We start from the raw sequence: 27220 nt of genomic DNA on the forward strand, positions 1-27220 counted from the left end.
GGGGCAGTAGCTCAGTCCTTTGGGACTCTCTGGTTCAAGTCCTGGTGCGGACCAAAATATAGAAATGAGTCTGGTAGCCGGAGAGATACCAGTTCACTTCTACTATTACTGCTGAGGTGCATTTGAGCAAGGCACCAAAACCCCAACAACTCTGGTGTGCTCCCTGTGTAACAGTGTGTAGCAGCCCCACTCTGACATTACAACACTAAACATATCCACACCTCCTGTTTGTACATGAGTATTTTAGGCCCTCGTGTGAGAGGCATGTCTCTCAGTAACACAGTACTGTTATCGTACATCCTAAGATTATGTATTTTCAAATATAGTTTTTTTACATTATCTATTGAAAAAAAGTTCATTATTTATGATGAATTCAATACTAGCAGGCTTGGACTTCCTCAAAACCCCCTCCCCCTGTCTTATGTTCGGTGAAGGAACCTGTTCACTACCTGGATAAAAATAATGAGAGCGATTTAATAACTCAATCTTCTTTATTTTTCAAACATGTTTTTTTTTTTTTAAACAGAAACAATTACTCCTCAACTGATATAAAATGTTACATTTAATTTCAAACACAGGGAGAAACAATCCATCAAGTTTTCTGGACAACAAGAAGCTGTGCTGCTGTCTCTCTTCTCTGACTGTGTTAGCAGAGATCTGTCAACGGGTTAGAACCTTGAATATATAAAAACAAATGCTTTCTGCATGAAGAAAGTGGACAGTATTGTTTCCTGTGATAACTCATCCTTTAACACCTCTCTAGATATGAACCATGAAATGTGAATTTGGTTTCTCAGTTTTGTAAACTTAAATCAGCGGTCTCATTACAAACACATTATTGGCAAACCCTAATGAAGGTCTGGTACCCAAACGCTGCCAATCAATGTGTGCAAGTGAGACTATGGGAGTCTTTTAACTGTAAGATTTTGATGGACGTATTCCTCTCCTACACACCCATCCTCTGAAATAGATGTGTGAAGGATTTTTTTGTCTTGAACTCCAACAGAATCATGTCCAAGTCGCCATTTTTGTGCTTCGAGTTTGTTCTCTTAAACACAAATACTCTTCACTTCCAGTATTTATTTACTTTACAATTTTTCTTTCCATTCCGTGCCACCTTCAGGTCAATGAAACTGAACACTTCTTGCAGATGTTCAGATTTTAAACTAAACTCAGGGAATATTATTTCTTTAACAGGTGAGCTCTAAAGTGAACAAGATGTTGAGTAGCCTGAGTTTAAAAGTGATGAATGAAAAAAGAAGTGTTTGGAAAAAGTATGTGTGTTAAAAAGTAAACTCAGAAGAAGAAAATGGCGTCAGTCATTGTCCTGATATAATTCATTAGACAGAAGTGTTTCAAGAATAACTTGTACTGGTCATTTTTTTGTACAATCTGGCAAACGTCTCCCTTAACACAAGGGTCATCTTTTTCTATAAACTGTTTCTCTGGAAGCATCACTTCTTCCTCAAAACACTTTTTTTTTATTAACCCCAGAAAGAATTCAACATTTTTACACATCCATCAGACACTGAATGTGGTGGCTTTGCAGAGTTTCAGGCTCGATGCTCTTCTTGAAATACTCCAACACCTGCAGGTGTTTAGTGAAAAAATATCCACTTCTCCACAGAAGTGATGCAGCGAACAGTTTGTTTTCAAAGTGTCTACTTGTTCAGATGCTCCAGCAGGATTTCAGCTCCCTTGTTGTTGCTGATGCTGCTGAGCTCTGATTTGATGGACTCCAGCGCTTCCCTCACCTCTGCAGACACAGACTTGTCACAGCTGTTCAGGAGGCTGCAAATGTAAAAGAGGAATTATTTATGAGCAGCTGATCACTTCAGCTCATGTACTGTCATGGAGGAGCACCTTTATATGGTTATACTTCCCTGTTTGAGTGTGTGTGCTATGTGTGCCCCAGACTGTCCGTAAATGGAATACGCCTGTTTGTTTGTGTGTAGCTGGGCCAGCTTGGTTCCTTGTAGAACACGTGACCATATTTGGATGAAGATAAATGACTATACCTTTATTTTCGTTAGCATGTAGCTGTGGCAGCCATGCCATAGAGCAAAGCCTGCTTTAGCTTCTGTTCTACTTGAAATGGGAGCAGAGACGAAAAAAACTATGCTAATATTTGGCTTGAATGCATCAGTCTTCTTAATCCTTCCCCCCTGCTGGCCATTAAAAACACTGCAGGTGAGAGATACTTCCCATTGGATACCCTTCTAAAGAGGGGGAAGATTCTAATAGTGTATGGTGTGTGAGTGTGCACACTGACCCGCAGAGCACCATGGCTCCTCTGTTGACTCTGATCCAGGTCTTCAGTTTGTCTGTTCCCACTGTGTCCACCAGAATCCTGCCGAAGCGCTCTGAGAGATAACGAGAAGAGAGAAGGCTTCCATTATCCACATACTGACATAGATTAAGCCCAACAAGGCCACCTCTTTGTCCTCCTAGTCTTTAAAAATGTAAAAACACTCAGTGAACCACAATTAGATGGAAAGTTAGTCTGTTAACAGTTTTAGGTTCACTGGCGCCCTCTTTTGGCCATTTAAGCATTCCTGCAAGTCCTGAACTTAGTCCTGACCTAAGCCAGCTGGAAATGGTGTTTTTTTTAGCAGAAAAAAAACCACACTAGTGTAAAACAAAGTGAGGTAAATGTCTCCATGGTATGAGTATGCAGCATCAGGTATGTTTGTGTTTATTACCTTCTTTTCCAGCCTCTGCCAGCGTTATGTCCTGCTCTATGAGCCACTTCAGCACCAGGTGTCCTGCAGGATGCTCGGCCATGTGAAGCTGAAGCACACACACACACACACACACACACAGATGATGAAAAGATTCAGAAATGCTCCGGTCGTTAACAGACAGTGATGGCTTCAATGTAAACTCTACCTGTTGAACATGAAACAAGCTTCTAGTTCTAAACTTCACACACTGTACCTGTCCCTTGATCCCTCCTGGCACCAACTCCTGATTGGCCAGTTGAGACACGGATGTCATGGCAGGCCGCAGGTCACCGCAGGCTGAAGCCAGGATGTCACTGACGGTGACGCAACTCGCCTTGTCCATCACCATGGTGGCGGCGTTGTCACGGAGATACTCCAGCAGAGCTGGGGAGACGGCTTCGATCAGCTCCTTCCTCCGAATGGCTGAGTCTTTTTTACTGATAGGAGGAAGACAGTGGGGATATCACTTAGACTAAAATAAGATAGTACTTATTAACATGATGTCAAAGTGCTAACGAAGCAGACTTTAATATACATGGACAACTGGAGTGAGATTAGATTAACAAATCATAGAGAGTCATGAATATTTCTGTTTACTTTTACACTCGACATGAATCAAATAAACTGCGTGCTGAAGAGCTGCAGGGCATTGACATGTTCTTTTAATCTTGACATAAACAGAACCAGAGCTAGGTTTTGTCACTTGACTTAGCCTGTTAGCTGGAGCACAGAGTAGGTTGGGACATCTTACTTGAGAAAAGGACACTATCTGATGTTCACTTTATGCATCATCGTTATGAATCAGTTTATTTCTTACAGGACATGGGAGAAATGAACCTGTAGCCTTTTTTCCCCCAGCAGATTAATGAACACCTTTAGCCTTGTTTCCACAAGAGACTTGGGTCAGTTCGTCTTGGTACGTATTTGTTGGCGTTTTCAACGTCAAAAGTTGGGATTGGTACCAAAATAACCGATCCCTAATGTCCTACTTTTATGCTACTCTTCTGTTGGGGTGCCAAGTGGACAGATCCAACCTTAAAAAGGTGGAGCTAGACTTTCTGCAGTCCGTTGATACGTCGAAAGAATCGTTACTTCCCGTAACACAAATACACCATGTTTAAATATCCCGTGGATTTCTAGAGAGTAATTTCAATGCGTTTTTTCTTCGTTTAATTAATTAGCAGGCTTCAATGTGCTACGATGCACCACAGTTACGTAACTGACAGGGCGTAAACTCTGCTTACAAAGTGAGGGTTCAGGGTTTACAATACTGTACCACTTGGTGGAAACAGGGTTTTTGTGAGGTTAAATTGAAGATAACGGTTGTGGCTCTGATAAATCAGCTGTTACCTGTGTGTGTTCCCGTCTCCTTGCTCCAGCACCTTGATGATCTCTGGCAGCAGGTGAGCCGGGTCTCTCGGGCTCAGCAGGTACAACAACACTTTTTTCCCGTATTTATTACCGATGACCTCGTCCAGAGACGCCAAGATTTCCTGACGGGTGGAAAAAACATGAAATGGGATTTATAGATGAATCCAAAACATTTTCATATTATCCTGACCAAACAGATTTTAAATAATCCAAATGAGCTCAGACTCACTGAGAGCACGGCCTGTTTGACCAGCTTCGTGTCGTCCACACAGTCGAATATAGCCAGAAGAACAAGGTGACCAAACTCCCCCTGTGGACAAAAAAAAAAAAAAAAAGGTTTTACAACGGACGAGTACAACAGAAGTTTATGAGAGACTACAAGAAGAAGAGACTCCTTTTAAAGGTGGTTCAGTGTGGATGTGGTCTGACTTTGACCCTCTAACAAAGTACTGACAACCTCCATCAAATATTTCATCCACATCAACAATCATCTTTCAGTCAGATCTTTTATCCATCCAGGTAATAAGGTATCGATGGTTTGTATGATGAATGGAGCAGCGTTGAGAACTCACTGTAGCAAACTTCACCATGTACGTCTTCATAGTTTTGATGATGACCTTTCTGTCCTGGAACAAACAAACACAACATTTGCTCAAATCAAAGACTCAGTACAGCAGACTTGTTTCTTGTCCCTCCTGTGAAGGAGATGTTATTAATGTGAAAAAAAGATCAACCAATGAGGCGGCTGCTCTGTATTATCCGTTATGTGAGAGAAAGGTTTGAACAACAGAAAAATGTGTTGACTCAATCATGATACTAAATTCCTTCTGAGGGGGACAGAACTATTAATGAACCTATTTTTAAAATGTTTTACGTAAAAAACAGAACCGTTGAGTTTTGTATCACCCCTTGTAGTTTACAGACCTACATCAAAGTTTTTTACATTCTAGAAAAATTAAGCATTTAAATTATACTTCACAAAGGTACACCACAATCGGCTCAAATATCAACACAGGCACTTCAACATTTCAAAACCGATGAAGAGAAACAGGAAACGCCCCGGAGGAGAGAGACGGGAATAACATACAGCAAAGGGCCGAGGTGGGATATAAATCCACAACTTCTGGAACATTTCTATTACAGAGTTAAATGGTTGTAAAACGTTGTGTGTGTTGTGTGTGTGTGTACACACCTTTGCTGTTCCGTGCCACAGACAGTGCATTGCCACTCGTGCTCCGTCGTGTGTGTGAGCCATGTAGACGACCGACTCTCTGATGGACTCGATCATCTCCTGCTCAGAACAAAACAACCAATCAGAGGAGAGGATACAGGAAGCACACAAAAAACCCAGACCAATCAGAGGAGGGGGTTTCACTCTCAATACAGGAAACACTGAACAATCTGTGCGTGTTCATGAGAGATGTCTAGACGTCTTTTTAGGGTTCTGTTGTCTTCTTCACAGCTTAAACTTCTGCTCGTGTTTAACTGATTTTTCTTCATATCTGTTTTACATCAAACATCACATTTGATAAGACTTTTACATGAGAATGTGCTCCAGGTATTTTATAATGAATAGAGGATTGAAATGCCAAAGAGCCGCTCACCGTTCTCTGTTTTTCAGGAGAGAGGTGGAAGAAGTCCAGAAAGACTTTGTGGACTAGAGAGTGTTTGATGACCTGTTCTCTGAAACACAACAGAACACGAGAGGGTTAAAGTCTTTACATTTAGAGAATAAAGAGGAAACACTCTTTTCTTATTGAAATGTGTAACACACACATATAGGCCTGTGCTACACACAGATCAATACATGTTATATGTTTGTAGTGTTTGTTTTTGTCTTACTTCTGAGCCATGGGGGTGAGGCTCTTCTTCATCTCATCGATGATGTTGTTCAGTTTGTCCGGGTTCTCCTTGGCGACCTTATCGACGGTGTTACACACATATGACTACAAACACACACAAAGATATGATCAGCAGCAGATACTTCACACACAAAGCTCGGCTCTATGGTATGGTGTATGGTGTATGGTGTGTGTGTGTGTGTGTGTGTGTGTGTGTACCTTGCACACGATGAAGGTGTTCCCGTACAGCTCCTCGGTAAGCATGAGTCTCTGTCCCAGCACAGCTTTGTCGTTGTAGGCGTACTCGATGATGGACGAGGCGGCGGCGTGGCGAAGCATCTGACGCACGTGACCTTTAAATGTGAGCATCACAGCTGCCAGCAGCTCCTTGTTCCTGTGGAGGAAAACACAAACGCATGAGTCATTCACCACCAAAGAACATCTGTATATCGTAAAGGGTCAGAGCTGAAGAAAACACATCAACAAGCCCTAAATTTGACTGAGGTCGTTTCAGTCTCAAGTCCTTTTATCTAAATAACTTCACCAGAATTTAACAAGCAAAACGAGGGAAAGTAAACGACTATCTCATTTTGTTTTTGAATGTTTTAAAACGGTGTAAAGCGGTCTCTTTTTTCTGATTTACAAACCGCGTCATACAGGAAGTTTGTGATTTGCTTTTTGAAACATGGATGTTTGTTGACTCACCCGTACATCAGCAGCTTCTTCACCATGTTTTTGCCGTACTGAGACTTACACAGGCCGATGATGTCATCTGCGGGACAACGACAGAGTAAGGAGAGTTAACGGTGTTCCTGGGGAGTTCAATCTGTATGTCACAGTGAAGTTTTGAACACCATGTTTTGTCTTTAGCCTGCTAAAACTGAGCATGCATGGAAACTAAACACACACACATACACAGTAAGATTATGAAGCAGCAGATGAAGAGAACAAACTCGTGTGCTCACCTTTGAGCTCGTCAAACACTTCCTTTCTCTGCTCGTGGCTGCCGAACTGGATGAAACACTGCAGGACTCGCACGGCGTCGTGAGCAAACGCCATCTAGAGGCAGCGGAACAACAGTCAACAAAGAGCCAGTTTACACAAGATGTGTCACACTACAACACCGTGGGATTGTTCCCACATGATTTTGTCCAGAGGTATCGATTGTCCAGAGAGAGAGAGAGAGATGTGTTGTAAACTAAATCATCAAAGTGTTTGACTACATCATTAGGTGTTACTCTTTTTATTTAACATTATTATTTTCTGTCTGCTGTGTGAACGATCATTCTTCTTTCTTCTTGAATAATTACATTACATTTTCAAATCCACTGTGTGAACATGTTTCTGTGTTTCTGAGAGAGAGGCTCACCTGTTTGATCTTCCCACGGATCAGATCGTGAAGCTCCTTCATCAGTTTCTTCTTGGTGTCGTTTTCACAATTCTTCCTGAGAAACAAAAAACAGCAGCATCGTCTTATTAAAAAGGAAACATACAGTTCTTACATTAAAACATTCAGCTTGAGCAACAAATCTCTTCGAAGTTTCAAGAAAGCCAATCAGCGTTATGTCTCCTGGACTAAATGGAACACATTAGAATTGATGGATCCGACCTCCTCTCTAGAAACAAACATTTTAAAACTTGTTTTCTTCTCATCTTGACTTGACAACGCTTTCAATTTTACTTCCAACAAATCTGCAGCTGCAGCGAGCCAGAGTGAAGTCCATGTGTAACTGTCGTCTACAGCTGAGGCTAAAGGAAAACAGCACTACTCCAGGGGGTGTAATGGACCCAGGTATGATGGTGTTTAAGATGCTGCACAGAAAGGGAATGTTTAATGCTAACCGCTAGCTTTACTGGAATAACTGCAAACTGTCATTTGTTCCCAAAGGGGGGAGAATGTGTCTATCAGACAATGATAGATGCTGAATGATAATGGGTGATGAGATTGGGAAACAACCGATAAAATTCCATCCAAAACATATTCGGATCATATTCCTTTCAATACTTCATCATCGTGTTATTTTAAGTTTAAAAAAGTTAAATATGACACTCAAAGGAAACTCTCTGTCCAGGTGTGTGAAGTGAGTGTTTGCAGTTACCTCCTGAGTTCTCCCCACACTCGCTTGGCGTTACAGATGATGTCGAACATGTCCTTCCTCTCCGCCTGCTGTCTGCTGGTCTTCAGGTCCTTCTTCCTCTGCTGTCTGTTCTTCTTCAGCTCCTCCTCTGTCATCTTCCTCTTTGGGTTAAACTCTCCTTTCTTCATCTTCTTTGCATCAGGACCTTCTGACACACAGACAAACATTAGACCTGTCACTGTTTGTGTCATGTGTAATGGAACTGTGAAAAGCAGACTGTCTTTCTTTTACCTTCCCCCTCCTCTTTATTTTTCGCTTTAAAAGATGAAAATTTCCTCTTCTGTGGTCCCTTCCCATCTTTGGAGAAAGCAAATTTCTTGTTGCCATCGCCGCCCTTTCCCGGTCTGCTCTTGCGCTCTGCATTGTTGTGTGATTTAAAGGGCTTTTTACCACCTGGCTTTCCGCCTGGTTTTCCACCAAGTTTGGTCCCTAGGGAATCTGTAAAGAGGAGGACACGCTCATGAGAAACTGGGTTGAAACTGATGCAGTATGAAGCTGGGTAATGTTATCTTGAGCTTACCCTTTCCTTTCTGTGAGAACGTCTTTCCACTTTTTGGAGAGAAGGGTTTTTTGGATTTAGCCTCCATTCTGTGTCTATCCAAGAGGAAGAAACAGAAACACAAGTTATGAGAAATCTTGGCTTTGAAAAAAAACAACAAAAAATAGTTTTCAAGGGTGGGCAAATTCAGTTTCTTGGGATAATGCAAACCTCGTAATCTCTCCTGAAGAAACCAAAACCACCATACTAAACATGAATGTCATATTAAATTATATATTCATATCATTTATAACTCAAACAGTGAAGAGGAAACCAACAGGGACAATTGTTTCAGTAAACAGGGTCAAAAACAGCACGAAAACTACTCGAAACTCTTCATATTTAATTATAAGTAGACTTCTTCAAATGTAAAAACATCTTCTTCACCTTTAACCCAGAAACACTTGATAAGATTTATCATTTCAAGGTTTGAATCGTTCTTTTCTCCGTCTCTTGTCTCTCTAAGCTTCATTAAACAGCTGCCTTTGAATGTAATGTGTAGAATAAATAGATTTTAAGTTGAAATGAGATTAAGTAAGTAATAATAAGCAAAGGACACACGAACAAGTCAGTAGATATCTTTAAGTATTTTATCACCACCACTTTATTTATGTTCATTTCACTGATTAGACTTTAGTTATCTCTGGGATTAAAACAAACTTTTATTGCTTCTTTTCTGAAAATGTTTCCTCTCTCCTGCTTGTTTTGTAGTTTTATCCGAGGTTAGCTAAGTAAGCTAACGGTATCAACAATGAATGACAACAAATGATACCACACTATTGATGTCTCGACGCGCTCCTGTCGTATAACTAACCCGTTAACGTAAACAACAACAAGGTTTACAAGATATTTCAAGTGTAACTCACGTTTGAGATGATCACACGCCGTCTCAATTCAGTCCCATGCGTTCTGTGACTGTCACAGTTTACGGCACAAACCGTCCAATGAAACTGAACGTTCGCTGCCGTAAAAAAAATGTATGGCTTTGCGACAGGTCCGTTCTGCCTAAAAGCAGTTGAGCTGTATCGTCAGCAGTTGTTAGTTCAGTATATTTACTGTATTCTCCGCACATTTCTTAGGGAAACACAGCTGGTATGGTAATTTAATGAGGTAATTAACAGCGAGCTTTTTATTTGAAGTGTCGTGGCTGTTAAAAGGGAAAGAAGCCGTCACCGTGGTAACAGTGATGTAGCAGATATTCTAGTTTTGGTATGATTTACTTTTGTAACCTTTCCAAGGAATTATAATATAAGTCCATCAATAAAATTTTGTCACATTCCCCCTTTCAAAAAAAGAAGCAAGTATCAAGAAACCTGCAATGTATCGAAAACGGCTCAGAACTACAATAACCGGCAGGCTTGGCAGCGGTGTGACTTTCCTTGTTGCCTGGTAACGCCCCCAAACTAACACGGACCAAGGGGAACAGAGAGCCTAATGAAAAAGGTCGGAAATAATAAACACGAGTGAAAGTTAGTGTTCACATGTTTAGAGAAATGTTAGCTTGATATGAAAGACTTTCTGAGGAACTGGAACTGTTGTATTATGCTTTGTTGTCATAGCCCGTTTAAAGTTAAGGTCAGTTTGGTGTGACTTTATTTAAAGTTGATTTGAATAATAAACTCTCCTATTTATTTATTTATTTTTTCAGACAGAATGACAGAGATGCAGCTAATTTAACAGCAGAAATGTCGGAAGGAAAGACAGCATCAGTCGGTGAACAGGCTGAGAACACACAGTCAGCTTCACAGGAGGAAGGTACACAGTAGGCCTACTATTATATTCACACAGAAATGTGATGGCATTTCATTCAATCACTTGATGTGTACATCTTAAAACTTTTTGGAGCAAACCTGCTCTTCACCAGACAAAGAGCAGGGGAAATGTGCCAAATTGTTAGGTACTTAAGCTGTCATCAAATATGTCTCTCCTCTGACAGAATGTGATACTGAAAACTCAGCGGTGAAGCCGGAGGCTAATGAAGGATCTACCAAGCAGCTCTCTGCAGACATGACCTACACATGTGAGGAGGTTCACTCCAGACCGTTCATCACGCCGGACTCTGACATCCCAGAGAACCTCCTGCACCTCTCGTATCCTTCTATGACAGTTTAGTTTCATGAAACATACGACACACCAAGTATTATTCTCACACTCGTAATACTTTGTTAATTATTGCAAAAATTAGAAAAATGAATACTATATATGTTTACCAGAGTTTTCAACTAGAATTTCCTCGAAGCAGAGGATAATAAAGAAATAATCTGCATCTGATATTCAAATGCAGTGCAATATTCTTTTTACAGCTATTATGTATAAGTATGAAAGCAATTAAAATATTCATATAAAGAATAACATACAGTTTAACCTCAGAGCAGTTTATGTACTAGACGGTAATTATGCAATTCTATGAACTATAGGGTGTAGAAATAGAAAATGTGATAGAGTATATATTGTGTGTAATATGATATAAAACATAATACTCATAACAGTAGTAATATAGATATTGGTACATAGAGATATAATAATTTAAACTTGCACTTGATTGATTTTAAACTACCCTAATGTAAATGTATTATATTAAACTGAAGTCTTCGAACTGATAAAATAATCTCAAGAAATATCAAAAACCTCAGTGAATCTTAACTCCTCCCTCGTTCAGTCACTCCTTTGGCTATGACAGTGGACGCAGGGGCAACCTGCAGCTGCTGGATGACACAACTCTGATGTTCATAGCAGGAAATCTGCTCGTCCTGCTGGACGTCTCCACCAAGGAGCAGAAATACCTCCGCTCCTGCAGCGGAGGAGGAATCGGCTCCATCGCGGTAAGATGGCTGACAAAGTGCATTCCACTAAGACGCCCTAGTCGGTCTTTGATTTATATGAACTGTTGTACTCATATGAAAACTATCTCTGGTAGTATTACTGCACAACTGATGCTCAAGCCTTGTCGGAAAGGTCTTTTTATTCTCTTATTGCTGTGAGTGTGAGAGCTGATGGGATGAAAACTAAACCGAATAAAAGTGTCCTGTCTCTGGATGTGATGGGGGATTTAAAAGATTTAAGTCCCTTGGGTGTGGGGGAAAACAAAAACACACTCCTGATTTCTCAGTTTTCATTCTACATGTGTGTTTGTGTTTCTGTGTGTGTTCATGTTAAGGCACATCCCAGTAAGGAGTACTTTGCCGTGGCAGAGAAGGGAAACCATCCCAACATTATAGTCTATGAATATCCCTCTTTACAACCACACCGTATCCTCAGAGGTAAACACCACCGATCCAGTAATGGTGTCATTTTTCAGTTTTTATCTTTCTGTTTTATTGATAATCATTGTATATCCATCATGTCTGTAGGCGGTACAGAGCGTGCATACAGCTTTGTGGATTTTAATCAAGACGGGAACCTGCTGGCCAGTGTGGGTAGTGATCCCGACTACATGCTGACTCTGTGGGATTGGAGGAAGGAGGAGGTGACGCTGAGCTGTAAAGCCATTTCTCAGGAAGTTTACAGAGTCAGCTTCTCTCCGTACAACTCGGGACTGCTCACATCATCAGGATCACATCACATCAAGTAAAAGAAGATCTGAAGCCTCCATAAGCCCTGAGACACTGTTAAAAACACTGCTGTGATTTCAGTGATTGGAGGTCATGTGCCAGACTGTTTTCTTGGCCAGGACAAGTTTCTTCTTGGAGTCTGGTGGTTACCATCAAGTTGCCTGGCAACAAGTGGAAAAGCCAGGAAATCGAAGCTCCCTGGCCAAGAAACTGTCTTATCATTAGATGACATATTGTCTGGAATATGCTTTTGAATTGATGCAAAAACCTCTCTCCCTTCTCTCTTCAAGATTCTGGAAAATGGCGAGCACATTCACAGGTCTTAAACTGCAAGGGCTGATGGGACATTTTGGGAAAACGGCAGCGACTGATATTGAGGGCTACGTGGAACTACCTGATGGGAAGGTCCGTGATTTAGTGTTCTGACAGTTTTGATTTGTACACAGTTAGACAAAGAAATATATAAAGCAAGACCACGTTTTTATTTTCAAATCACAAGAATCCTCAAGTCCCTCTTTTTTTTTTAAATGTCAAACTCCTTTTGTGTCGAGGCATGTCACATTAGACCTTTGAAACAGTGCATCAGCATCATGTCTTTTTCACTCACTTAAACAGATTCAATACACATCATAGACATCGATATGCTTATCATTTGGTGTCAAGGATGATTTAAATCTACACATTTTCACAAATGTATTTCTTTACCATTCGTTTTTTGACCAAACAATTTGACCACAAAGCCCACTGAGGGTAAGTGACTTTTCTGTCACTGGACTTTGGGATGTTTTTATTTTCTTCAGAAACAGACTGTGATTTCAAACTCCAAATCTTAAAAATATTTTGGTATTAAAAAAAAAAAAAAAAAATCCTCTGACAGTCTCAGAAGAGAAAGAATATGTGACATCTGCTCCTGTCAGGTTGTGTCTGGCTCAGACTGGGGCAACTTGCTGCTGTGGGACGGGAACGCCATCAAGGTGGAGATCTGCCGCAAGGAGGGAAGGAACTGCCACGCAGGGAAGGTCCAGCCGTTTTCCCTGGAAGACGGACAGCTCATGACGATTGGCTCTGATGGAGTGGTCCGGGTATGATACCTGCAGTCACCATAACTCAAAAATGTCATCTCTAATTAGGACAAAATATGAAACATACGCAAAGAACATTTTTCTGGCAATAAATTAATTTCCTCACTCAGAAACAGAAGAAGTTTGTATAATCCACATTGGTCCAAAACTGAAGTCGTGACTGTAATTGAGGGGGCTGACTTATAAAGTGTTTACTAGTGAAGATGGTTTTCTGTTTACAACTTCAAATCACACAAAGAGATTGACAAGTAGGTGGTCATTAACACTTAATAATAATAAGAAGAAATTAAAAATCAACTAAAGTAAAAACACAAGATCACTTACAAGTTTGATGAAAACCACAAGAAAATATATATATATATATATATATATATATATATATATTACTTATTGACTTGAATTATTGAATTCTTTGAAAGGTAATATATCTGATGTGAGTTTGTAACAGGTTCAGATATGAAGAGGCTCTGTTATAAAATTAGTTAAAAAATAAAGTATTTTGCAGATATTTCTTTCTCACGTGTAATGGACGGCTAATCTAGCAAGCGTGATTTATGATTCTAAATTTTAAAGTTTGGTTTTGATGGCAATGACTCCCCCCCCCAACACCCCACCCCACCCCACACACACACACACACTCACACACCCCCGCTGTCCATCTCCTGCAGGTCTGGGACTTCGAGGGCATCGACTCTGCCGACAGCAGCGACCACAGCAACAAGTTTGAGATGGAGCCCATGAATGAGATGGTGGTGGGACACAACGTCTGCCTCTCCTCTGTGGTGAAGAGCTCAACGCCTGACTCCTTCGTCTGGTTTGCTCAGGTAAGAAGGTCAAAGGTCACTTAATAAAACCATTCAAAATCTTTCTTAATACATGATGCAGTTTCACCTATTTTTTTTTTTAGGATTCCAACGGAGCCATCTGGAAACTGGATCTTTCCTTTACATACACTGTGAGTTTCTTTCACTGACACTTTTTGATTTTCCTGCGTGCACATCAGCTCTAGGGAGGAGGGGGTGGGGTGGACAGCTCTCTCCAGTGTTTTTGATTTGGACTGCAGTAGCCATTTTAAACACTGGGTGTCAGAGTTACATATTGCTCCTTTAAGGAAAACATACTAAGGAAAGAATGTTTTCATCGATGAGTTGAATAAATAATGTGATAACAGCTGATGTGTGTTCTATGTGTTCAGACTCCAGATCCAAAGTGCCTGTTCTCCTTCCAAGCCGGACCGATCCAAGGCCTGGACGTGTCGAGGAAATCCCACCTGATGGCCACGACCACTCTAGACCGTGAGTCACACACATCTGCACACATGCACACATACTACACACACTATAAAAATGACTCTCTCTTTATCTGTACCTGCTCTCCAGGATCAATTAAGGTTTTTGACTTCCTGGCAAAAAAAGAACTGACCACCAGCCGCTTCAATCAGGGTGGTACTGCTCTCAGCTGGGCTCCAACTTTGGTAAGTGTGCTGCGGGCAAAATGTGTGAATCTACCACATACAGACGGATTTACAAGATAAAAAAAAGTGACCCTCTGGTGTTTGTTTCCAGGTGAACCAGAGTGGAGGTTTACTGGTGACGGGCTTTGAGGACGGGGTGGTCCGGTTACTGGAGCTGTTCAACCCTCAGAGGCTACACCTGGCCAGCGGGCGCAGTGTCAAAGGAGATGCCGAGCTACGCCTCAAACAGGCCTTCAAACCCCATAATGCACCTGTGACTGCTGTTGCATATGAGCGAAATGGAGAAATCTTAGCCACAGGGGTAAGAATTGTTCCATGAAGCTGCAGTTTGCTTATTGTGTCCATGGAAACAACTGCTTTCATAGAAACTGGAAAGGGCTTCAAGTTATAGGAATTGTTTCAAAGCTCTTCTTACTGAACCAAGGAGAGAGGATTGATAAGAGAGGAGGGGAATGTGAGGAGCGATTAGCGAGGATACAAGAGAGCAGACAACAAGGAAGTCTTTTTAGCGATAGACATGCCCCCTTATTGGACATCACTCATTGATTTCACGCTTCAGAGGATCGGATTTCAAACTTCACACCATCCGCTGTGTTTAATAATGCGGAAGAGACAGACCTTAAAACACAACCTTTAAACAGATTAAAAACCGGCAGTTTCTAAAGAGTCAGTATGTGATGAGCTGGGATTAGAATAAGTGTTTTGAGCTCTGCAGTTCAAAGTTAGTTCCAAAACCAGAAAATGTGTGTGAATTCATTTCTGTGTCTTTACCCTTTATGTTTATTTTCTTTTTGGCACCTAAAAACAGAAAAAGGTCTGCACACTTTCCAGCTCCTATTTGGCATTAAATTCCAAAAGGGTAACGTTTCCTCAGGCAGATCTTTTGTTTTTCTCTTAATTTATTGCATGTGCCAGCTTCCTCTGCAGCCTATCATGTGAAAAGTGAACCAATAAGTTTCTGTAAACTCTTTATGACTATATAGCTTTTCCCTTTTTTCATTCATTTACATGCCTGACCTCTCACCACCACCTTCTTCCACAGAGCTCAGACAGAACCGTGTTTTTCTTCACTGTCGGGGAGAAGTACAAACCTATCGGCTTCGTCCATGTTCCCGGGCCGGTACAGACGCTGGAGTGGTCGCCTCACTCCCACGTCAGTATGGATCCTCCAACTCACATTAACTGTAATGATCAAGTGACAGGAGATTAGTGATCCATCTCTTTCTCTTAACTATTTTAAAACACAGAGTGAAAACAGGCTGCTCATCCTGTGTCAGAGCGGTCATGTTGTCGAGGTGCAGAGTCCCGATCCAGAAGCACAGAAGCCGACCAAAACCTTCCAGCTGCCTGAACTGCCCAGCAAAGTGTTCAGGTTCAGGAGCATCAAATCTCGCATCAAGGTCTGAACAAGATCTTACTTATCAGAAGTTAGAAGGGTTTCATAGTCACAGCCATTTCTTTAATTTCCTGACACTTTACACTTGATTGAAAAAGCTTTTAAAGTTAGTTGGAGGTGGTTTATGTAAGGATTTTATTTATGTATCTAACTGATTTGGGTTTTGATGTTTTTTGGGTGTTTTCGGTTTCAGAGAGAGGAGGAAATTGCAAGACGTCAAGAAGTGAAAGAGAAGAAGAGGAAAGAGAGGGAAAAGAGGTTGAAGGAATCCAAGCAGCCAGAATCAGAGCTAGAGGAAGAAGAAGAGTTACCTCCTATCTACATCCCCGACCCTCCAAGTCCTCTCTGCTGTGGTTTCTACTCTCTGCCAGGACAGTTCTGGATTTCCATGGTACAAACACACACAAAACACTGCAGACACACGCTGTCACAGAGTTTGTATTTCATTTCAATGCACAATATATCATGAAAGTCAGAAGAGTGTATTTAATTACTCCTGAACTGAATATCCAAACCTTCTTATCACCAAAGATACTGAAATTACCTCTTGGGTATTTCATTTTATACTAACTAGATGACAGCTTCAATCAACTCATCATGATGGTTTTTGTCTTGTTTGGCAATTGTAAGCAAATGACTGTAATATTTAATTTTTTAGTACACTAGAATACTTTGGAAATACTTAAAGTAGGAGTTTATGTCTAAAAATCTCTCATTAGAATTTTATAAGATTTAACACACAAAAACAGCTATATTTGGGGGCCTAGTGGTTAGTGCACACACTCCATGTACAGAGTTTATTGTCCTCTAAGCAAGCGGCCCGGATTCTAATCTGACCTGTGGCTCCTTTCCCGCATGACTTTCCCCACTCTCTGTCCCTGATTTCCAGCTCTATCTGCAGTCCTATCTCTCCAATAAAGGCCCCCCAAAAAATGGTAAAAAGGCTATCATTGAGCTCAATATTCAGGAGACTAAACATGGATTAGTATTGAGATAATGTCCCATCATGCTCATGGTTAAAAATGTACAGGAAGAATAAAAAAGATGGTGCAGTAAAAGAAGCATCATTTGGCAACAGCTGCCTGTGAATGTGCCGTTGTTTGTGTGAGAGATGCTGTGAATGAAGTCGTAGCTTATGCTGAGCTGGATATTGTGGAGCATGAGATGTTGACGCTTTAATAGATGACGTAAAATAATCATATTTATAATCATACTCTATCACAGAAGTTACAGAAAGAGACAAATGCTTCCCTCAAAGTTTGAATCTGTTGTTTTTCTCTCTCTTGCAGGGAGGCTTCGACGCAGGTTTCTTGTATCACTGTAAGTTCTCGGAGGACCAGGACCAGGAGCCGGAGCAGCGTCAGGATGAACCCTTTGACTTTCGGCCAGTCCACAATGCAGATAAAGACCCCATTTGTTCCATCACCTTCAGGTAAGGAGGGTTTATACACCAATGCTTTTAGAATACTGCATGGGATCTCTTGTCTTTGTAAACTCTAAAGTGGGGGCATCATTTTAACAAAGACAGAATCTCATATTTGCAATAAGCAAACATGGCTGGACAAGAAAAGCTTAGATTTGTCTGAGGGAGACACAGGACCACAACCCAAGACACTTCTTAATGAGATAAACATCATCACGTGTGGAAGCACAATACTTTCATCTGTGTAAAGATGTTGTGTTTTCTTTTTTCTTTTTAGCTCTGACAGGCAGCTGCTGCTCTGCGGCATGCACTCAGGCTTCATCAGGATTTACCTCCTGCAGCCCGGCGACCACACCCTCACCTCCATGCACGCCTACTGGACGCTCAGCAGCCACGACAACCAGTACGGACATCTGCGGCACATCTGCTGTAGCCATGACGACCGCTTTGTGCTGACAGCAGGAGATGATGGAAACATCTTCTCCTTCAGTCTTCTCCCTCCAGAGGAGCTCCAGAAAGAGCTGCAGAGAAAGAGGGCCAAGGTTCCTTCACCCAGGGTCAGTAGAAATGTATTTTATGCTCTTTCTTTTTCATTTCTCTTTTGTCTTTTAAAGTAAGTAAGTGAGTACATAAGTAAGTAGGTATGTAATGAAATAAGTGCATTATTAAGTAAGTACATTAAGGATAAAGGAATACATGCCAAATCTATTAAAATTTTATATCTGGTTCACTCTTTATTTGAACAGAGGGGTCTTGAAAATGAGTTGTTAGCTCAGGACATCGAGGACCCAGCAGCCTACAGGTGATCACTCTGTCTTTGCCTTTAGTACATCTGTCATTTTTCTTGTTACCAGTTTCTCTTTCTGAGAAAATTAATTCTTGTAAATGTAGCTTTTAAAGAATACATTTTATCCCGCCTCTCTCTCTCGTTCAGCATTGAGACAGCTAAGCAGAAGCTGGAGAAGGACCGTCTGCGTCGGGAGGCCGAGCTGAAGATCGCAGTGAAGCGGAAGAAGCTCGCTGAGCTCCAGAAGGAATTTAAACTGCTGCTGAACAACAACCAGAGTCTGCCGGAGCACGTTCACCTGAAACCTGGGGTACAGCGCGGAAACAGAGACAACCAGACACACATTGACACACACTCTCCTCACTGAAATGAAATATCTTCTGTTGAGCGGCTGGGTGTGATTTTGTGGGTGTGATTTTGTGGGTGTGATTTTGTGGGTGTGATTTTGTGGGTGTGATTTTGTGTGTGTAGGAGCTGGAGCTGGACCGGCGGTTCACTGAGCAGGCAGAGAGGGTGAAGGCTCAGCGGGTGAGGGAGGTCAGGAAGCAGATGAGCTGGGAGGAGGAGCGCTGCAGCAGAGCACTCAGCAAACTACAAGACTGGTACTAAATACACACACACACACACACACACACACACACACACACACACACACACACACACACACACACACACACACACACACACACACACACAGCAGCCTCTACCATCAGTGTGTGAATGTGTAGGTGTGACCTGTGGTGTAAAAGCGCTTTAGTAATCACAAGACCAGGAAATGCTACACAAGCTCAAATCTATTTACCATTTTGCTTTCAGGTTCAGGAACTCTCTGGAGTCCAACATGGTCACTGTGGTCGCCATCTGCAGCGAGCACAGAGTCTCCACCTACCGGCTCACAAAGACATCAGCCCAACATGTACACCAGAGCAGAGCCAGCAGGCCCGAGGAAGAACAGACCGCTGTACAAGGACGCAGAAAATCCAAAGCGGAGCCTGCAAAGAGCGGCAGCATATTAGAAGGTAGTGAAGTGTTAGTGTTGTTTCTTTCTTTTGTCCACATAAGTGGACATAAGTGACCTAAATCTGTTTATGTTCTCCAGAGGAGGAGATCCTGCATGCCCCCAAGTCTCGCCCAGCAGGCGTAAAGCTGGCAGATCGACAGGTGGAGAGGCTCCGGAAGGCTGCAGAGAAAGCTGAACAGGCTCGAGCCAAGATCGAGAAGAGGAGGCAGGAATGGGCGAAACTGTGAGTGTCAGATCCAGAAACATAATCCAGGGCATCGGGGCTAAAATTTTAATTGTTAAGAAATTTGCCACTGTTATTTTTGGTTGTTTCTTTAAATCAAAATAATGTAAAAATGCATCGCCAGGTTTAGAGGTTTATAAGGTTAAAAATAGTTGTTAGCCTCTGCTGTCGCTATTACAATGCTGCTTCAAAGCTTTGATATTTTATCTGTGTTTCAGGTATGCAGAGAAACCAGACGAGAACTGTGAGGACCCGCAAGACGTGCACGCCATCAAGAAAGCCAAAGAGACCATCGGAGACTTAAAGCTGAAGTCAGACAAAGACTTCACGGTGCCCAAACACCTGAGGATGAACACTGAGAGGAAGAGAGCGGAGCTGTTGGGCCTGGAAGACAACGTACACACATACACACACACACACACACACACACACACACACACACACACACACACACACACACAATAATCATCACTCAGTACAAAAAGGTTTTATTTGACTTCTCATCAGGAGATAGGAGGTAAAGAGATTTTCCACCTTGGGGTCAAAAGATGATTGTCATGTGACTGACTCTAAATCATGACAGAATTAAATCATTTAAAATAGTTGTTGGTTACAGCAATGACTGTGTGCAAAACAACAGCGTCTATGAAAATGGAAAAGAGGTCAGACCTAATGTTAAAGATGTAGTTCTTATTCCCCATAGTTTGATTAATCCATTATTTGTCCACCAAAATAGTATTAATTTGTTTTGTATTTTATTAGCACATTTTATAATGTTTTAGTGATTTTTTAGCTTCTTTTCTTCTTTTTCTTTTCGGCTTTTTTTGTGTGTGCAAGAACTGCCACAAAACATGTTCTGGTAGAAGCCTTGCTAATATGAGGATGTAATTCTAACCTCAGTTTAGATAAATGAAAACTTAGTATGACATTCCAACAAGAATCTTACAGTCTGTGGACTTTGTGATCCTCATTTATCACAAAAAGTTTGAAGTGAAAATACTTACACAAATTAAAAAAAGATCAACAGATTCAGCAATAATGGGACTCACAGATGAATTAAATGAATGTTTCCGTTCCATCAGATCCGTCAGAAGCAGACTGAGATGAACAGACGGATCGTGGCTTTGAGGGACTCAAAGGTTGGCCTCCTGTCTCGGCTGCGTGCTCAGGCTGAGCAGGTGAAGAAGATCCATCAGCGTCTGCCAGCCCATCTCCACCGCCCTCCTCCCACTCTCCCCTACATCCTACCAGAGGAAACCCCAGAGAAGAGGCTGCAGTACAGCCACGCCACACTGGAGCGATACCGTGTTCTGAGGGATCAGAGGTAAGGTAGCCATGTTTCAGTATCATCAGGTTTCATCTAGAGTCTCTGATGTAGAGAAAGACCTTCTTCTATTTCAATGTGAAATGATTCTTTTGGGGATTTTCAAGAACCAGTATGAACGTTACAGTCATATTTCAACAATTTGAAATTCTATGCATCTGTGGTTCAGAAAAACTGTCAAAATGTCCAACTCAGTCTTCCCAACAGCAGTCACAACATTAGATTCAGAACTTTTCTTTCATCCCATCTTTGTAGAAAAATCAATTTAGATAACTAATTGAATACAAAATAAGAAGGAGTGATGATTTCAAGTTTTGCACCATTTGGTCAAAGCTTTTGATCCTCCTACAAATCCAACTCATTTTCATACATGTTATTTTTGGTAGAAAAAGCCTATTTAAGAGATAAATGACAATGCTGCAACAGAAGAAAAGTCCTCATGAGGTGTGCTGGTTTCAAGCAACTGTTTGCAAAAAAGCATCAAGACTGGAGAGGGATGCAACATATTGCTTTATCCCATTAAAAAGGTTTCTCCTTGATTCTTTGTGTTCAGATGCTTTTACAACTTTCTCTGTGCTGTTAGCTGCACTTTAAATACTGTAAATATAAGCATTAAAATCACTGATTTATTTATCTGCCATTCACATCTAAAGCCTCGGTCTCAGAGATGATATAAATATTCTAACAGGCTGCAGACCATGGAGCAGGACGATGCCACAAGTCTATTGGATCAGCTGGAAAAAGTGGAAGAAAATGAAAAGAATGGAGAGGAAAGGACACCCAGCCTGTCAGCTTCTTCAGTAACCGGAGAAGAAGAGGAGACAGCAGGGGACGAAGGAGCAGAGCTGAGTGAGCTGGAAGAGGAGCTCCAGAGGGAGGAGGAGATCAGACTTTTGCACGAGCAGGACTCTCTACTGGAGGAGGTCAAGTGTTTATTTTTTTTGACTGTGTGTTAAATTAAATGCTAGTGATACAATGTTTAATCATAAACAAATAGCTGCTTTATAACTTGCATCACTTGTGTGTTTTTTTTCAACCAGATGGAGAGTTCAGTGTGTCAGTTTGATGCTGAGCTCCAGCTGCTGCGTCACCAGAAGCTCCGTCTGGACATGCACCTGAAGATGGCCGACCTCCGGCAGCTGACACTGTACCAGGAGCTGCTGCTAGTCAAGGAGTTTGAAGAGAGGGAGGACAGCCTGCAGGAGAAACTGAACGCTCGCATCAAGGAGGAGAACAACATCACGGTGGGACAGAGTTTTATGTATCTGGGTCATGTTCGTCCATCCATTACTGCCTAGTGTTACACTGATGTTCAGTCTCACTTACTAACTGCTTTTTCTAAATCTTCAGAATTTGTCACAAAGGTCTAGTTAGGCTCAAGGATTAATTGATTACATTTCAATGGTCAAAGGTACTGACACACTTTCATTACAGGCATTCTCAGAGGTCCTTCTTACGTCCACATTTTGTAAACCTGTCTGTGAATCTCAGTGATGCCTGAAGGGAGTTTTGATTACATCTTTGTTTAGCTGTTTGTACAAAAAGAACAATCAATATTTATAAATCTTCACATCCTTGGTTCCATCCTCCCCTCTCTTTCCCTTCAGTCTATGCTGGAAGAGTTTAACGAGCAGCTGGCACTGAAGCGGGCAGACATCGCCCGGCTGCGGGAACGAGAGAAGGCTCTGTTCTCGGCCTTCCAGGCCTCGCTGGGCCTGGAGAACAAGTTTGAAGAGTTTCTCACCAAAGTCTTCAAGAAGAAAATCAAACGTGTAAAGAAGAAGGAGCCAGCGGAAGAAGGTGAGAGGACGAGCCATAACTGTATGAATGTATGACAATATGATGTGCATGTGTGTATCCACTTTCAATTCTGATCCAAATGTGTTCCCAGAAGAAGAGGAGGAAAGTGATGACGACTCAGATGAAGACTCAGATGAAGATTCTGACGATGACGATGATGATAGCAGCTCAGAGGAGGAAGGGGCTGTGGACAGCAGTGTTTGCCCTCCAGGTAAGTTTAACAGTGGAACATATTCAATCTCTCTCTCTTCCACAGTGAAATCTGAACTTCTTATTGAGGAACAAAAAGTCTGATTCTACACAAAGGTTGTTTATCAGTCACATAGTGGTTCAGGGATAACCATTCTGAAGCCTCAATCTTTGACAATTTGGCAACTGGCTTCTTGTTGTGTACATATTTATGACCATATTTGAAAGATTTGGATATGTATTGTCTTACAAAAAGAACTCTGTGCGGTATGAAGAAGACTTGAAAGTATTGTTTTCAGACCATAAACATCTCTGGAAATGTTACTGAGGTGATAAATCAAGTGAAGTGGGTTCATTATCTTATGGACTTCTGAATGACTGAAATTATTTTTGCCACCAGTGAAGTAGGCTGGCCATTAGAAAGAGCAGGTTAAGTTACTTTTAATTTTTTGAAACCAAGAGGTCATGTCAACATATCTTAAACAGTCTATGGTTTAAACTGACTGTCAAACAAAACGAACATGGCAGAAAAATATCCTGCATGTGTTTTTAGTCCAACATTGTCATTCTATCTGCTGGACTACAGTCCTCAAAAATGCAACAGCTTAAAAATGTTGATTTGTTCTCTTGCTTGTCCCTGTTGTGCAGGGGGTTCTCATTGTAGAGGTTGGAAATGTGGTGAAAAGGTGAAAAAAAAGATGCAGAGCTAAAGTTGAACAAATGTAATTCAAAAGCTCTAGAGCTAGTCACGCTTTCAAGACTCAAGACTGAAGGCACTAGTGTTTAGAAATGAAGCATTTAGAGGTGTCTCACAATGCTCCAAGTTCAATAATCTTTAACTTTGACTTGAAGTGTAAACCTGTGTGTGTGTGTCTCTCAGGCTGTGAGCCAGAGCTGTTTGAGAACACTCTGCAGCTGCGGGAGCGCCGGCTGGACCTGGAGGAACTCGTGGTGGAGGAGAAGAAAAGTGCAGAAGCTCTGAGGCGGGAGTGTGACACCCTCGTCAAGAAGGTCATGATCTTCATCTTTCTATCTCTGACATGTTTCTGTTAGTGTGCATTCTTCTATCACTCACATGTGTGAGTGTGTCTTTGTGTGCTCGGCCTTGCAGGAGAAATCTATGAAGAGCAGTCGCAAGGCAGCAGAGGAAGACTTGGAGTTAGTCTACAGAGAAAAACAGCAGAAAATGAATGAACTGGACATGGTGGTTCCTCTCAGACTGAACCAGGTAAACACTCGAGGGACACGGTGACATTACAACAGACAAATTGGACATTTAGGTTAAACTTTTGATAAAGAGCCATATTTAAATTGACAGCATTATTTTTCTATGTCACTTTGGACGTTATAAAGCTCTACTACAGTGATGTGCATTTTGTTCCCTCAATGTTTTTCTACACGTGTTCCTGCAGAAATAGCGAGCTGTGTTTGAGCTGGCTTTGATTGCAAATGAAGCAGAACACTTTGGCCATAATGCAATGTTAAAAGCCATTGGCTATCTTTTCCTATGATTAGTTTTGTATAGACAGTTGTTTGCATATTCATATAATGATTTTTATAAGTCATGTTTCCTCTCATTTCCATCTCCAAAATGTGCTAGTTGGACTGCAAACAATGAGCACTGAATTCTATAAATCTTGGTCTGGGTATCCAGCATCAGTGATCCACTGACTATATAAACACTGGCTGCTGAAACCAAAGTCCTCATCCTATTAAGAGAGCAGCTGATGGGTTCCAATAGCTTCGTTCAAATATCTTATTTTTTTCAAAATATCATGCCTTTAGAGAGTCACTCATTTAATCACCCCATCCACTCCCTCTCTCCACCCTTCACATTCCACCAGATTGAGTTTCTCACTAACGGCTCGTTGCCATCTGACCTCAGCCCAGCGCTGGTTCTGGACAGGACGGAGCTGAACAGGCTGCAGGAGCGAATCAAGCAGCTGCAGGTGGAGAAGAGCCAACAGAAAGATCTGAACTGTGCAACCCGCCAGCAGCACGTCAGACTCCTTCATGACCGCAAGGACATGAACACCAAGATTCAGGGTGAGGCTTCCTTTCAAGCTCAACATGAAACTCTGATGATCTATACGATACAAATTCAACTTAAATAATTCAGAGTAAAAAAACGAACATAGCAAAGGAATTAAAAAAAAATGTCACAGGTATCCTAAAAGAGGAAAATTCCTCGTTAGTGGGGCAAACTTGTAAATATTGACGTGTGTGTGTTTGCGTGTGTGTGTGTGTGTGTGTGTGAATGTTGTGTTACAGAGCTGGAGGAGCACTGCAACCAGGTGATGATGATGAAGTACGGGCAGCTGGTGAATCTGGAGGTAATGCAGACTTTGTCAGGGAGCAGAATCCTGGAGGAGCTAAAGCAGGAGAAACTCCTCAAGGAAGCTGCATATGCAAAGGAAATCAAGGAGTGGGATGTAAGCTCAGTTCTTTGTGTATGTGTGGGTTTTTATGTGTGTCTGAGTGCACTGAAGCAAGTGTGTGATGTATATCTCAGTCTTTGTCTTGTATGAGCGTCTTTAAACCCAGTACTATCTTTTAAAAACAGGCGGTAAATAAAAGTTAGCTTATTGACCATTTCTGGATTTGTGTGTGTGTGTGTGTGTGTGTGTGTGTGTGTGTGTGTGTGTGTGTGTGTGTGTGTGTGTGTGTGTGTGTGTGTGTGTGTGTGTGTGTGTGTGTGTGTGTGTGTGTGTGTGTGTGTGTGTGTGTGTGTGTGTGTGTGTGTGTGTGTGTGTGTGTGTGTGTGTGTGTGTGTGTGTGTGGCTTTCAGGTGAAGGTAGAGGAGGCGCGTGAGGCTCTCATGGAGGTGACCAGGTGTGACACAGTCCGTCTCCGCAGCATGACGAGCCTCTTTAACCAGAAGAACGAACTGGAGAATAAACTCAACACAAGGCAGAAGAAAATGGTAAATATTTTTTAAAATTGACTTAAATGTGCAACCATCAATTAAAAAATAGACAAATATTTGATAGTGTTGGTTGGAAAAAAGCTACAAAGGCTCTAGTGAAACAAATAACATATTGATGTTTCCTGTTGTTCTGCTTCCCCCAGTCATTTAACTTATACTGAGGCTTTTACATTTGTCAGTCAGATCCAAAAAAAACACAAAATATTTCAAAGTCTCACCGTGAAGAGGTTCCTCTGCGATAACAACCCGCTCACTTTAAATGATCCCGCTTATTACACGGCTGCTTTCTTAATAAATCAATGTATAATAATATAGCTATGGAAAATAGGTTATTGATTTAAAAATGATTTCTTTATTCAGTTAAATGAATAGTCTCTCTACAGTTAGAGCTCTGTTCACAGCAATAGTTCACTCTAAGGCCTTATTAAAATGTTCACCTAGCTTTCATTACTGACATTCAAGGAAACATTTCCACTGATGGTGAAGTGAGACCAAGTGAACAGGTCTGCATGAATCAGAGCAGCATCACTTATCACACCACTGTATCCCATAATAACACGTTCCTCTCATGTGTTATCTTCTGTTTAGTAGATTTGTCTGTTATGGCCTGCAGTATTTTTTCCCTCAGTTATCCTCTCCTTCCTCCTTTTTAAAGCAGTAAACAGACCAACGTGATATCAGATAGATCAGTAAACACACGCTGGTCTCTCCCTCAGAAGGAGGCCAACACAATTTTTGAGACATAGTATATGTGTGGAGTTTTGTCTATATGTACCCTGCATGGCTTTACAGATATATCTGTGTGCATACAGGGCAGACAGTTCCAGGACTACCGGAGGCGTGTGCTCCAGGAGGACATTCAATGGCTCAGGGACTTGGTGAAAACACAATGTCAGCAGGCTGAGGCCTTCAGCAGGGAGATTTTCCTCCTGTCCCATCAAGGAGGCCACGTCCTGCCCCCTGGACAACACCCACTACCCTCTATTGACCCCTTCCCCATCCCCACAGACCGCACCACCACAGGGGCAGTTTAACTGAGGTCAGAGGTCAAAAGAAGCATACACAGACACTGAGATCACTTGATAGCACGCTGCTACAAATGGTTATTCTCAAGATTAAAAACGGTGATTCATTTAGTTGAATGCTGTGATTATTGAAAATATAATACCAAATGCAATCAAAGGGTTTGATTTAGTCATTAATAAAAGTCGTCTGCTGTGCTTTGGGATTTTAAAACCTTGTGTTACTTGTTAACCCTGATGACGTTTCCTCTCACATTATCCTCAGATGATTGAAAAGAAAATCAAAGTAGAGTTATCAGGATTTGTATATTTTCTTGTTTTTAAATTAAACGTCTTGACCAACTGGCAATCTCTGGTTGAATATTGAATACAAGGGAAGTGCTAACAATTG

At 41.5% G+C, this 27220-nt stretch overlaps 2 protein-coding genes across 4 annotated transcripts; one reads left to right on the forward strand and one right to left on the reverse strand.

Annotated features, from left to right (window-relative positions):
* Positions 1-472: 472 nt before the first annotated feature.
* Positions 473-9566, reverse strand: pum3 (pumilio RNA-binding family member 3). 2 transcript variants are annotated; one of them, XM_065965916.1, is made up of 18 exons: positions 9478-9566; positions 8594-8667; positions 8305-8511; positions 8035-8218; positions 7305-7380; positions 6901-6994; positions 6641-6707; positions 6155-6329; positions 5937-6040; positions 5699-5777; positions 5287-5385; positions 4667-4720; positions 4324-4404; positions 4074-4216; positions 2938-3160; positions 2703-2790; positions 2273-2363; positions 473-1791 (listed from the first exon to the last, which is right to left on the reverse strand). In XM_065965916.1, exons 2-18 carry the CDS (start codon positions 8658-8660, stop codon positions 1662-1664), a joined length of 1962 nt encoding a protein of 653 aa, XP_065821988.1. In that variant the 5' UTR covers positions 8661-8667; positions 9478-9566; the 3' UTR covers positions 473-1661. The 2 variants fall into 2 exon arrangements, with proteins under 2 accessions (XP_065821988.1, XP_065821987.1); XM_065965915.1 differs by having other exon boundaries at positions 8035-8221.
* Positions 9567-9611: 45 nt separating this feature from the next.
* LOC109996484 (cilia- and flagella-associated protein 44) lies at positions 9612-27028 on the forward strand. Of its 2 annotated transcripts, none has more exons than XM_020650624.3 (35): positions 9612-10054; positions 10260-10366; positions 10548-10701; positions 11271-11433; positions 11769-11871; positions 11962-12178; positions 12453-12567; positions 13080-13244; positions 13913-14068; positions 14152-14199; positions 14440-14539; positions 14624-14718; positions 14810-15019; positions 15761-15871; positions 15966-16118; positions 16308-16505; positions 17404-17546; positions 17815-18094; positions 18284-18339; positions 18472-18634; positions 18796-18926; positions 19141-19343; positions 19424-19568; positions 19787-19964; positions 20651-20892; positions 21581-21815; positions 21933-22136; positions 22500-22692; positions 22784-22903; positions 23762-23892; positions 23993-24109; positions 24726-24927; positions 25153-25313; positions 25670-25804; positions 26620-27028. In XM_020650624.3, exons 2-35 carry the CDS (start codon positions 10297-10299, stop codon positions 26839-26841), a joined length of 5319 nt encoding a protein of 1772 aa, XP_020506280.3. In that variant the 5' UTR covers positions 9612-10054; positions 10260-10296; the 3' UTR covers positions 26842-27028. The 2 variants fall into 2 exon arrangements, with proteins under 2 accessions (XP_020506280.3, XP_065821986.1); XM_065965914.1 differs by having other exon boundaries at positions 22787-22903.
* Positions 27029-27220: the final 192 nt, after the last annotated feature.

The sequence above is a fragment of the Labrus bergylta genome, chromosome 17 (assembly GCF_963930695.1).
Source record: "Labrus bergylta chromosome 17, fLabBer1.1, whole genome shotgun sequence".
Lineage (NCBI taxonomy): Eukaryota > Metazoa > Chordata > Actinopteri > Labriformes > Labridae > Labrus > Labrus bergylta.

What these genes read in the sequence shown, in the direction of transcription:
- pum3 (XM_065965915.1), bottom strand. Translation starts at nt 8,660, where the DNA reads ATGGAGGCTAAATCCAAAAAACCCTTCTCTCCAAAAAGTGGAAAGACG. An exon ending in TGTGGCACGGAACAGCAAAG is followed by an intron (nt 4,721 to 5,286) that starts GTGTGTACACAC and finishes TGTTTGTTCCAG; the next exon opens with GACAGAAAGGTCATCATCAA. An exon ending in GGAGCCATGGTGCTCTGCGG is followed by an intron (nt 1,792 to 2,272) that starts GTCAGTGTGCAC and finishes TTACATTTGCAG; the next exon opens with CCTCCTGAACAGCTGTGACA.
- LOC109996484 (XM_020650624.3), top strand. Translation starts at nt 10,297, where the DNA reads ATGTCGGAAGGAAAGACAGCATCAGTCGGTGAACAGGCTGAGAACACA. An exon ending in GAGCGGCAGCATATTAGAAG is followed by an intron (nt 19,344 to 19,423) that starts GTAGTGAAGTGT and finishes TATGTTCTCCAG; the next exon opens with AGGAGGAGATCCTGCATGCC. An exon ending in CGTGTTCTGAGGGATCAGAG is followed by an intron (nt 20,893 to 21,580) that starts GTAAGGTAGCCA and finishes ATATTCTAACAG; the next exon opens with GCTGCAGACCATGGAGCAGG.